Below are 13,513 nucleotides of genomic sequence, written 5' to 3' on the forward strand. Positions count from 1 at the left end.
TAGTGCTTTTATTGAGTGATACTGACCTTAAGTATTTTGTTCTGACATTGTGGATATGACAGTCTGTGGGATAGACAGGGCATTCTGGAAAAAAAAGAGAAATGTCTCTTTTTGAGAGATGCAGCCTGGATTTACCGAAGTATCAGTCGTCCAAAATAGTTCTATTGAACAAGGACTGTAAGTGCATCTATTGATTTGATTCAAATTATGTTTTCCATCATTGGCACCCCATATATTACATGTATCTGCACAGCAAGGTGACCTATAAGAATGATGAATAGGAGCTGTATTGAAATCTATCAGTTGCTGAGTCATGCTTTCCAAAAATGCTTTTGACAAAGTAGATGTAAATTTTTTCCCTGTAAAATCCTCTGAAGATGAATTTGGTCCTTTGTTGCATTAATGCAGTGGCAGATATCTCCTTCCAGATTGGCTGTGGTATTGGAAAAAGATTAACCTACTGTTGTATATTTTAGTAGTGCTCTATAACCTGATTCAACTTTGATAAGCCAGGTTACTGTACATGTTGATTTAGGCAACTGAGCTGATCAATGAAAGTGCCAACCTTCAGTACAGAGGTTGGTGAAAAGTAGCTGTAATTGATAATTTCTTTATCTCACACTGCTGGATCTGAGAAGGAAATCTGCCTGTGATCTCAGGAGGATGGAGAATTATGGAGCTTCAGTCTACATGGACTGAGAAGTGGCCTTGATTTCAAATGCAAAGGAATATTCATTAAGATATAAGCATAGTTATTAATTCCTCATTTATAGGAATTTGGGATATTAGTTTGACTTTGAGTCAGACTGTATCCCTTTGTCAGGTATGTTTTTTATAATTATCTTAATATAACATTTCTCTTATAATTCACCTTAAATCTTTGCTACAACTTCTATCTATCTATACTGAACCAGAAACATTAGGCAGATGGACAAAACTGGAGTGCATGGAAGTCCAGATATGTGCATATTATTTAATGCATTAGCTTTTCCTATATGTGTTACAAATTATTGTAGTATCACTTTGATGTGGGTTTCTCAATGTGAATGATTTCTTTTGGTGGAGCTGAGGATGTCATAGACAGCTCTAGTCGCAGAGTAACATGCTTTTGCAGTTCCCTTCTTTCCTTCAATTTCAGAAAGACATTTTTAACAATCACCTGCTGCAAAACATTGTTTTGCCAGTTTGTTTGCTTGCTACAATATCTAATCCCTATTAAGAGGTTAACTGTAGTACTTTTTAGTCAGTGAGCTTAGAATTATTGTAATAACTTACGAAGTAATCATTTCTGTATTCTGTTTTAGGGCATTATTACTTAGGCATCAATACACATTTCAGCTTAAAAGAAATTCAATTCAGTGTGATTTTTATATGTAAATTTTTGTGTCAATTTACACCTGAAACACATTGCACTAGTAGCCTCTGATATTAGATATCCTGTGCACATTTTTTCTTCTAGCTTCATGTACTGTAATAGTGATAAGAATGGATTCCTTACTAAACAAGTTTTACAAAAATATCATTTGATTAAGGTGTTTAGTCCTAGCTTTCAAGTAGTTCATTTTACTGTCCTGATGATGAACAGTTGGTGCTGTTTTGCAAGCTGATATTTTGTAAGGCAAAATACACCAAGTAAAATGGGAAAATACAGCATCAAGATATGGCAATGCTGAGATTCTCTGTTGTCATATCCCTATATGGAAAGGAGAGGATTATCTTGGCAATTAGTTTACATCATAGAGAGGGGAAAGAAAGAAAAAAAAAGGGCTTGTAAGGTGAGGGAGGTGGTTCACTTCACAAAGATCTGCTCCATTAATTTATGAGTGACTAGGAAGCTGAAAGGAATCACCCGCTCAATATGCAGGAGGTGAGGACTTCCACATGCCTGAATGATGAATTGAAGAAAGACCCCATTGAGTGTGAACATGTGGGTCTGGATTAGAACTGTGTGTGGAGAGGAGCAGTGGTGAGGAGAGGAGAGTGTTGGAAGCAGCTTGCATCAAAAAATTCAGAAGCCAGCTCTGATTTCTACAACTAATTTGACCAAACTGGGCTGAGCTGTGTTCAGTATGGCCCTGAAACTCTATCATCAACTCTGCTGAGCCACTCACCTGAACCTCTTTTGTTCCAAGAAAGGGAAATGGATAATAATGAGGATACAAAAAGAGACTCTAGATTAACTCCTGCTACCGACATATAGACACTCTGATGATGACATTGAAAGCTCTGATCATTTTGAGCCTACAGTAGTTAGAACGCCAAGATCTGTTTTCTCAAGGATATTGCCACCATTGCAAGTCCAATCTTTGAGTAAGCAACATTCCTGCTCGTCATCAGGTGTGGCACAGAGAAAGCAGGCGCTTGTTACTTGTCATTCTAGAAGAACGGTGATTTGGACAAGAACCTACAAAGGGAAGAATTTCTGTCGCATTATCTCACCAAGCCTATCAAAATAATATTCTTACCGCTTACCTCACTTGAAAATTTGCCTCTATAGCAATAGTCCAGCAAACTCAGGAGCAAGTACAAATACTTTCTCCTCAAGGCTGTGGACTGGAAAAGCCGTAAATAAATGTGGAGTGAATATGAATGTAATTTCCTTAATGAAACTGGATTTTAATTCAAAACAGTTGTTCTAAAGCATTAAGAAGTGTAGTTAGTCCCTTAGAAACTTTGGCCAGATAGTGCTTTTGTCGACACCTGATGATGGTTAGATTAGGATTATAACTGAAGTTTGAATACAGAGAAGATGACTATGCACAGTAATTTTGGAATGTGTCCATCTTCCTTTAAGCTACCTTGTCAAAGTTAGAGGAGGATTAGTTCGTAGTTCAGAACAATGTATACATTAATAAAATGTAAAATTACAAATTATGGACTTAAATTCTTTAGGTCCACTTGATAAAAGAAGGATGCCAAGAATGAGATGATGAGATCTTTGGTATAAGATACATCAGGAAAATATTTCAGCAAACATATATAATATCACAAAAGATCGATTGATGATGGTGAGCCTCTTTTGAAGCAAAATCTTAATAACAGCGTATTACATCTATACATAGACTCAGGCCATTAGTGTAGGTTGAAGTGTAAGCAGTCAATTGTTTTTTCAAGATCCACAGAGAATAAATGTTATCTTATATTTACTTTTAATTTAATTTAATTTAAGTTTACCTTGTGCTAGATTACTTTAAATGACCTGCACTGGACAAGAAGTGGATCACAGCAGATTCTAAAGGAATAAAAACATGACATATTGTACCAGAATGACTGTATCTTGGCCACTGGCAGACTTGATACAAGAAGCAGTTTGAGGAATTACATTCTCTTCATTTTTCAACTTTACATTTTTCCTCTGTCAACATGTTTATAAAAAACAACACTGAAATGTGGATCTAAATTAATGACTGTAAATATTTTTGGATTTTGCATATGATGTTACTCCTTTGCATTCTTTTTGATAAAATGGTACTTTCAGGAAAAATAATACTCTTAGCAATTGCATGAGCTTTTTGTTATTTATCCCAGTATTATGGCTCCATAACAATACATTAAGGCCTAGAAATGTACAATATGTATACATTCTGTTGATAAATATGCATCTGTTCTTACTACCATCTATGAAGTGGAAGTTCTTTGAAACGTTTATAGCAATTCCAGGGAAATTTCCTGGGAAATTACAGGGAAATACATAATCTTAGACATTCATTTTATACTGTCAAGAGAGCACTGCTTTACATTAGGCTAATGTTGGCAATATAAAATCTTCTTTATGTACAGAGTTACAAAGGTTTCTTTGTTGGTTGCTGCTTTTTTCCTAAATAAGCAGTCCAATATTTCCTTTCAACACAGCATGTAGATCTTTTGTTATAAAATTGTTATGAAGTCTTTAGCAATAAAATGGTAAATAGATTTAGGAATTTGTTTACACTGGTAAAAACTATTAATTTGAGCTTCAAAATATTTTATGGCAAATTTAAATCCCATCTTACTGATGCAAGGTACTTGAATGATTTAAATTGTTGGTGTACTCTTGCCATCTGTAGAACATTAAATGTCTTTTATAAAAGTGTGTTCCAGTAGTCATTTTCTGTAAATGTAAATATATAGGAATTTACCAAATCATAGGCAGGGCCAAAGAAGAGTGAGGCAGCTGTGCATGGAGTTGTAAAGTATTTAATGTTCAGTTTTTAGTGTATTATTAATTTTAATAGAATTTTTTTTCTTTCATATTACAAGTTGAATTATTTACTTTTTACAAAAAAATGTATGGCAAGATTTTGCTGTAAGAACCAAATCATCATATGCTTAAAAAAACACAACCCTGCATTTTGAAATAAACTGCTTGGTTAGAGCAAAAGAAAGACAAAAAAATAGGAATAAATATAGATACAGAGAAATAAATACATACATTTGGAGTTGAATTTTGCATATTTTATATAGATGAACATGTATGAATAGAACATATGTATTTTGAACTACAGATATGCATCCTGAATTGTGATGGTGGACTTCGTTAATTTATTCCTTCCTGTCTGTTTGAAGTGTTTTGTTTCATAACAAAAATATGTGTTGATACTTACACACATAGGTTGCATAACATGGATTTACGCTATTTTTAACCTTGCAGCAAAGAAGGAGCCACTGGAACGCTGCTGAAATGTAGCAGTGTTTCAAGAGCAGCTCAAGAATGCAATGTAGCAGCTGTGCAGTGAGCTGCCTCTGCCCAATTCCTGCTCATCTGAGAGGTGTTCCACTTGTATAGTATATATATTTATCTCATCAGGCAATAGTTTGGCTTCCTTTTGTTATAGTAACTGGAATTTAACATGCGTCTTTAATAGTGGCCGTGTTTTCCAGATGGCCAAGAAAAGCTGCTCCTTCCCTGAAGTGTTCATAGGCTTTAAACAGAAAGATGTGAAGACGACTAGTAAGGGAAATGGCAAAAAAGGGATGAGACAGGGAATGTTTATTGTGTTGGTGTTGTTCTAATGCCAAATGTTAGTATGTAACTTAAAAATTAAGAGGAACAGATCCTGCAGAATTCAACCTGAACCATTTGCCAGTGTGCAAAGCGGACATTTTCAACTGTCTGTGCTTGGCTGTTGGGAGATGGCTTGGAGGGTTTACCTGGTTGGGACTGCAGCAGGTCTGCCTGCAAGGTGTATTTTTGCAAGCCTCAGCCATATCTTGGAAGATGGAGTATCTTGTTAGAATGCAGGCTGGCCAGGAAGACTTGAACTTTTCCTTATTTATAGATTTAAGGAGTTTACAATTTGAAGATTGGCTGAAATGACTCTTGCTGCAACATCTCTTTTTTGGGTTAGTTCACACGTCAAACAAAGGTGCAGCCTCTGTTTATCTAAGTGTAAATCCTGAGTAAGAATCTTACACTTTTTTGAGAAAGATCTTTTGTGTGTAATGGCTCATAATTCATTGTATGTTGTTTTTTTCTAGGATACTGTTGGAATTCATATTCCCATCACTAATCCTGCAGATAAAATTCTCCAACTGAGTGTGGTGCTGGAGAATCAATCACTTTGTGGACAAAAAGCTTTCACTCTTGGGCCCAAACAGACATTTTTGTATGAACTAAAGTTTTCCCCAGCTGTTGTTGGCATTTCAGATGAAAGGTAAGTTGCAGAGTTTTGGTACTTGTGGTTGTGGCTCTTGTACTAATAAGTGAACTACTTTCACTGAAACCTCAGTCACTCAATGTAGATATCGCCCTAAAAACCCCCACAAATGTAATAAATGGAATTTAAAAAAAATCCAATTTCAAATATATTGTATCCCAAACAACAGCTTTCCTCTGAGAAAGCAGAATAACTACTAGAATTCAGTGAACAACTTTTAAAAAATTTACTTAATATTAGAAGTCCCCTCTGAAAACTTCAGATGTATTGTTAGTTTTGTAAATTTCTAAGTTTCGTAAAGGGAATAGCATAATTTCATTTTTCTTCTGAGAAGGAATGAAACTATAACAACATAATTAAAACCAGCTGAAGAACTCTTTAACAGTCTTCACTTAAATCCATTTAGCTTCAGAATCTTCCATTAATTAACACTGATCTACTAAATGAATACGGAGAGGTTTTAAATTAGAAATTGTTCATTACATTGGAAATCCCAACAAAACCGAGTAGTTATGATAATTAGGAATATGAAGACAGATGACCTCTTGGTCTAGATTTCATCTAAACCAGTTCTGCAAGTAACTGAAGAGTGCAGAATTGCACAGCTTTTTTCCTGGAATTTGGTTAGCAAAGCATTATTTAGTTGAAGGGCTGATTAAAAACCTGTTCCCTATTTTTCAATTATATCAGTTGACTAGCAAAAATATAGGGGTGGGGAAGAGGATGGGGTAATGGTTTATAAGGAGAGCAGAGAGATGGCCTGTGTTCAAAGATCCAATATTTATAAAGCCAAAATCCATGTATTTCAAAGCTTTGTTCAAGTTGCTTGATTTTTCCAAAGACCAGAATAATGGCAGATATCATTGTACAATACAGCATCCAAGCAATACGGTTGTATTAAAAATGAGTCATGTTTTCACTGTAGTAAATATTCTTTTTTCTGTGGAGATTTGTAGAAATTATGCATTCTGAAGCTGTGAATGAGAATAGACCTAATTTTTTTCATATCAGATAATATTTCTGGTATTTTTCAAGTGCAGAATTTCCAAATAATGAAATAAAAGTTTGTTTTAACTGTCAAAACTTTGAGCTCAGCCAATTGGTAGGCTGGGACTTTGGGGAATGTATGCAAAGATGACATAAAGCACACCTGTACATATGCAGTCCGATTATACAGTACTGTACTAGAAAGCTGTCTAATAGCTGCTTTAAATTGCAACAGCTCCCAAGGAATACAATTACAGCTGGACAGAGGTACTTCCACATTACATCCACACTATTATCTTTTTTTTCGAAGCCATGCTCTGTTTCCTTTGCTATGGTAGCAGCTGGGAAGAAGTGTTATAAAAGTGTTTGTGGCAGGTGTAGCTTTTCAAATGGATGATTCTTTCCTAAGCTGTGTTATGCTCACTTTAAGGGCTCTGTTGGCACAGAGGATAGTCTGAAACCATAAAGTCATGGAACAGACATAGATATCTATCATTTGGAACAAGAACAGATCCTTAGTGGACCATAGGTTTGCACAGTGCATTTCATGTAATTCTTCATATGCTTATAGCGCTTTGGTTTAATGTTGTTATGACTCTGCTATTCAAAAAAAAACAAGAAATCTGCAATATGAAAGGAATGTGTTAGAATGTCATCACAAAAATATACTGCTGTACATATCTCACCTAGCAGCAAGCAATTTTCAGTCATGACAACATTTGATTGTATATCAAAACAGTATATTGAATATTGCTTTGAAGCATATCTCTTCGTCATGGTCATATAAATGTGTCTATTCCTCAGTTTTCATCACTAGATTTGAAAAGGTTTTCCTTTTTAAAATCAGTGAATACTATTTCTGTTTTTTTTTTTCCTTTGAGATCAAAATGGCTGGAAATAAAATACTGCGACATTGAAATGAAATTAAAGGTTACTCTTGTAATTTAGCAGCTGAAATGCTTTTGAGTTGTATTTTTGAAAAGAAGAACAACAAAAAAACAACGAACGATTTTTTACACTAAAAAGTTAAGAAAGATGAAGAAGAGATTTTGTTGCATCTGTAATAGTAAATATTATTAGTTTTTGTAGCTGAATTCAGATACCAGCAAGAAGTGTTACGGAAAAACTGGGAGCTCATTAAAGAACTCACTGTGTTGAACTCATTAGTTTTTTCCTGAATTTAAATCTGTAGATTTTTAATTGTCTACATAAAAGCTGTGTCATATTAAGCTTATGTATCTGTTTTTAGTGTCATATTCCAGTCAGATATGGTTGGAGAGTTTTGGTATGCACTGAAGTTGATTGTAGAGAAGCCATTGCCAACTAGTCTACCTGAAATAGAATGTGAGCTTGGAAAGTAAGTATGTACTTCATTGTGCTGAACTTGGTCATGGGTTTGAAGTATTATGGAGACTGTCTGGCCTTCACAATTTTCTCTAGCATGCGCTTCCTGTGAGCTACATGTGCAAGTGATCCGGCTGAAAATGGCAAGACATGCTTTCCTGCTGCAGATAAAATGTATGTTGGAAAGGATTAGCCCCATTCACTACAAGACTTTCCTGTCAAAAATATCATCTTGAATTTATTGAATTCCATATTGTGTGTTTCAAAGGAGTTTTCACTTTACACGTAGATGCATTTTGTAATTCCTATACATATGTAAATGAACTCATCTACGTCTGCCCTGGGCAGTTTCATTATTAGCAACAGCAGCAAAACCAATAATGTATAGAAGGAAATAAATTGCTGAGAATTGCTCTACCTGTGGAATAGATGAGATAGTCCAAGTAAATTGGCTACTTTAATGTATGCTGAATCTGTAAAGGCAACGCAGGTAGACATTTATGTGTTATCTGTTTAACAAAGGTATCAGTTTGTTTTGCTTTGAATGGGTGTACTTCCTTGCTACGTTCACAGAAACACGGACTGCAAATGTCATAAGATGTTTGTAGTATTTCTGATTGGTGAAGCTTTGCAGCTCTTTAAGAGACTCACTTCCATTCTACCACCTTTTCCTTGATTGCGAAAGAAGCATCATATGTGATACCTTTCTAAGAATAATGTTCTTCATTATGTTCTCACTGGATGGCTTTTGCTATCAATCAAAAAAATTTAAAAATTTACGTCTTTGAAACATTACTTGGGACTGGATTAAGAGCCAAGAACCTGTTGATATACTTAGAGTCAATTTCTAACCAATTCTTGAAAGAGAAGAGAACATATTCTGACAGTTTATCTTTTAATCCTTCTTCAGATATCCTAACATTCTGGGTTTATCACAATCAATCAGATCTATTTTTTGTTTCTCTCAAGGTAGATTTAACACATCCTTTAGCATATGTCTCTAAGCAAGGAAACCTTCTCTTTGATATTCTCGATCTTCAGTTACCTATCTTGTTATGGGCTCCACAGCAGAATCGTTGAAGATGCGTCAGTTGAATGATGTTCAAAGTGGTCTTGAAATTACCGTCATACGCAACAACCTTTTTTCTAGCATAATCATGGTAGTCAATCTGTTTGGAGTGGCAGAGTTTCTTAATAGATTTTCATTTCTTGAAGAACCTCTAACAGTTGAATAGTTGCTTACTGAAATTTCAGATGTTCCAACATAGTTTCCCCTTTGACAAAGTGTTACATATGAAATAGACTAGACGAAAAAGTGAAGGCTAGAGAGAGTAAATATGAAAAATGGGAATTATCAAGTGAATCTCAAGTTCTTGTGTGAAAGTTTCCTGGTATTTCTCTACTCTCTGCTGTTGAGTGAAACAATGCTTTGACAGTGTTAGCCAAAAACAAGTCTACCATTCAGTTGCTGTGGATTTATATCACTGCATATTTTGGAAGGAGCCCGTCTGCACACAGGGTTTAGGGCCTGAAATTACAGCCATAAAGCTTGACTGAAATACCTTCTCTTCTGAATGTTGCTTTTTATATTTTTTCTTTCCTTACTGATTTAGCTATGATTAACTGACTAATTTTTTCCAGAGGATAAATATGTGGAGCAGTCTGGCAGTTGACCTGTCATAGCTTTGACTAGAGGGAATATCCATTAGATGGATAAATTACAGCAAAACCAATATATGTATCTCATTTTTCAAGCTTTCCTTATTTACTGTTTTCACTGATTCACCTTGAATGTCTTTTCTGTGTCCCTTGGTGTTATAATGAAAATGATTTATGTTCATATATCTCTGTTAAAGGCAAATAATATCTTATTTTGCTCAGAATAGAGAAGTTTTTGGGAGTTTTATGAATTCTTTTGAAATCTGTGTTCCCTATTGAATGTACCTTGTGTTTGTTTATTCTTTAATTAGAAAATACAGAAGGACAGTCTGTAAAATAGAGTGCTAGCTGATTTAAAGCATAACATTTAGGGAATCAGCATACTCCAATCTTTTTTCTGGGACAGCCACAATGCTCATTAAAATACATAATCTACATGTGCAACATAATGATTTACCATTATGCTACAATGAACAACACAACAATGGTACAAAATGAAACAGATTTTGAATTCATGCAGAGGAAGAAAGAGGAGGCAAGCAGGCAGAACCTCCATTTAAATGGCTGGTGTGGAACACTAAGTTTGTTTTGAGATCTCAAGGTTACAAGATGATCGAGAAGAATGGTTGCCTAGTGGCAGTAAATCAAAAGCTATTGGCAGCACCACTTAATTACAAATTTCTCCTGTAAACCGTTGCTTAGACAAAAAGGAGTTACCGCTATCGTTTATCTGATTACCTTTCATTTCTGTCCACTGCTTTTCCTGAGGCAGACTATGACTCCATGGATAGACTACAGAATAATAAGACATACTTACAGTAATTTTACTTTTTGGAACCATTTTTTTTTGTTGTTGACCTTGGCACTCTGAATTATCTATTTGACTAAAATGTTTTATTCCAAAGTCAGATATACAAAAAGTGCAGAAATAAAGGTGAGACATAAATCTGCAAATTGGGGCCTAGGAATACATGTGAAGCTGTGGTATCAGAGACACTAGGATTCGTTTCCACATCCTCCTATCTAAAAGTTAGGCGTCAAGTTTAAGGAATTAAGTCTAGGCTTCTCCTGTAGACAATGAAAAGTGATTCTACATCTTAGTGATGTAGATCAGGACCAATTCTCCCTGAAAATATTTTTCTCCTTGTTGAATATTGAGGGAGCTAGACAGTCCCTTTAACCAACTAACCTGAACTAACTTTCTGACAACTGAAGTACAATGAGACAAATTCTGCCCTTATGAATGACCCAAGTATTAGTATGATTATTGCTACCAGTTTTTACTGTTATTAATAATATTAATTAATGTTATTGAATATATGTACATACTAGTGGAAAAATACTGATGCAATAAAACATTATTTTTAAAAATATTCATTTTTCAAGAATGAAAATAAGTGATTAATAACAAAATGCAATGGAAGAAGCTTAGTAATTAATAGTCATTGAATATATGTATTTTTTTCAGATGGGCTCCTTTGTACATACCTCTCTTTAATCCTACACATGAAACTCTGGAGCTAGAAATTCTTAACAGCAATCCTAGCAATTTTTCAACTGAGACTGATCCAAAACACCCTGTAAGTAAGACTCCTGTGCTTTCACAGAAGTGGTACAAGAGAGCATTCTCTTCAAAACATATTGAATTGTGTATCATACTGTGGATTCAGAATACACAACATAGTCTCAGGGTTAAAGGCATTGTAAGTGTTTATTTATAGCTTAAGGATGAAAACAATTGAACTTGAAAAACAATGCAAGATGAAATATAAGTGGGTTTTTTCCCTGGAATGCTGTGTGGAATGGTTTTGAGAAAGACTGCAGTGTTGGTTGCAAATAATAGTCAGGAGATATTAGAAGGAGAAGTTGTAAACAAACCTGCTGTATTAGAAGCTTCACAAGTTTCTAACAATCAACAGGATAACTGGGTAAATATTTAGATAAGTAGATAAAATGTTAATATAAGAATATGATAATATCTCACAGTCATGGCAGTTACAACTAACTTGCAGGGCCTATGAGTAAGAATTTGATCAATTTAGCGGCAAGGAAGCTTCGAGCAAATACCTGGGATCATTTTATTCTCCAGTTTCACATTTACCGTGAGACTGATTTCTACTCAGAAAATCTTCATCCTGTTGCTATTATATATGCTACGTTTTCTTCCTCCATCACAGGAGCCATTCCATCTTGCTACCTAACACTTTTGTCCTTTCAAGGACAACTGAGAGTTGTATAGATGGGCTCAGCTTTCATAATTTCATTGAGATTGGCTAGAGATCTAGACGATCAGGATTCTGAAAAATACTTGTTATTGACCGTTTATTACTAGTTAATAGTACAGGTCCTATAAAGAACTCTTCAGATATTATTAACAATTAATGCTAATAATTATGTGTCCTTTTTATGATGGGGAGATGAGAAAAGGAAAGACAGATGTGTGGAAATGCTGGTGCAAGGGGTTATGGATGCCTCTTACTGAGATGTGAATGTAAAACCTTTACTGTGAAAAAAGAAAGTGAAGAAACCGGTTGTAAACAGGAACGAAATGGCCATTGCACCATTTCTAGACACATGGAAGATAATACAGGGAAGACATACATCAGAGCTGGTTTATTTGTGCAAATTGGTATAAAGGTCAGAGGCAGAGGAGAGGAAATTGTAGTAAGATCCTAAAATAATGCTAAGAAGGTAGAAAAATGGGGAAAATAGAGAAATACTATAAAGTCATAACATGCACATTTTTGGCTTTCAGAAACTAAACAGCTTTCAACCTCAAATATAGCAGTACAACAAGACCAAATATTCTTAAAAGGACCTCTAAAGATAACAGCTCACATGCTGAGCTGCCCTATACATTTGCATACATAATATTACATTAAATTGAAAGTATAAAGTGTGTTTATTTTAGTCTGTCTTTTATGTCATGCTTATTAACACATCTTCATACATTATGTTAAAAACTCAAGAACTGCCATTACTAATAATTTCATCAATTAATATTTGAATAGCAACTAAGAAACATGATGGATGCAAAATATATTAATCATCTACGAGTGTTGTACGTGTTATGTTTAGGTCATTGGCACAGAAGTGGATTAGATTTAATTATAGTGACTTCTGGCTCCTGCAAATTGCATGTTAGCTTGTCCAGGAAACTAAAAAAAAAAAAAAAGAAAAGAAAATCTCCTTTCAGATTTCCTAATTTATGACCAGAGATTCACATATCAGCAATAACTACATTGCATTGCTTTGGAAAATACACATTCAACGCTAACTGTAGTAATTTTCTTTATTTCTTTCTTTTCTTCTTAATAGAGTGCTCGGTCCTGTGTGTCATTTATGGATTGAATTCTGAAATGTTCTTTGTGAATTACAGTAGTTCTTTCAGTTAAAGGATAGCTTTGGTGAATTTGCTATAAGCAACTACCTAATACTTATTTCATTTATCTGTCCCTTTTTGAACTTGTTTCTTCCATTGAAGACTAATGCTTGGAGGGGTAATGTGATTTCCTTCACAGTTTTGATGACTAAGGCAGGGAGTGGTGTTTAAATACCTGCTTCTTCTCCTCTATATGTTGCATTCTAGGTTTAGTCCCTCCGTACAGGACTGTGTTCAACTTCCAGAAGATTACTGCTTGTTCATATAAACTGTAACCTGTGTTCAGGCATTAATTTATATTAATGCCTGTTTCTATGTCTTTGTGATGTGTGGAAGAAGTTTCTGATCTTAATTATTGACGTTTCCACTCTCTTTAAAGCAAATAGTGCTTTCTTGTCAGCAGAAAAACTCTGATTTGAGTGATCCTCAGATGAAATGCAACAATAAAGATGAAATTATTAGAATGGTAAAGATGGTACTGTGCAATTAAGATAGGTGATGTTTA

General features: G+C 34.8%; 1 protein-coding gene across 1 annotated transcript in view; it reads left to right on the forward strand.

Annotated features, from left to right (window-relative positions):
• Positions 1 to 13,513, forward strand: part of CFAP47 (cilia and flagella associated protein 47) — a 343,401-nt gene that overhangs the window by 239,483 nt on the left and 90,405 nt on the right. Inside the window, exons 52-54 of the mRNA XM_086608696.1 lie at positions 5,458 to 5,633; positions 7,873 to 7,980; positions 11,095 to 11,206. Coding sequence (XP_086464822.1) covers positions 5,458 to 5,633; positions 7,873 to 7,980; positions 11,095 to 11,206 — 396 coding nt within the window. The remainder of the gene's footprint in view (positions 1 to 5,457; positions 5,634 to 7,872; positions 7,981 to 11,094; positions 11,207 to 13,513) is intronic.

Source organism: Tauraco erythrolophus, chromosome 1 (genome assembly GCF_009769465.1).
Source record: "Tauraco erythrolophus isolate bTauEry1 chromosome 1, bTauEry1.pri, whole genome shotgun sequence".
NCBI classification, from domain to species: domain Eukaryota; kingdom Metazoa; phylum Chordata; class Aves; order Musophagiformes; family Musophagidae; genus Tauraco; species Tauraco erythrolophus.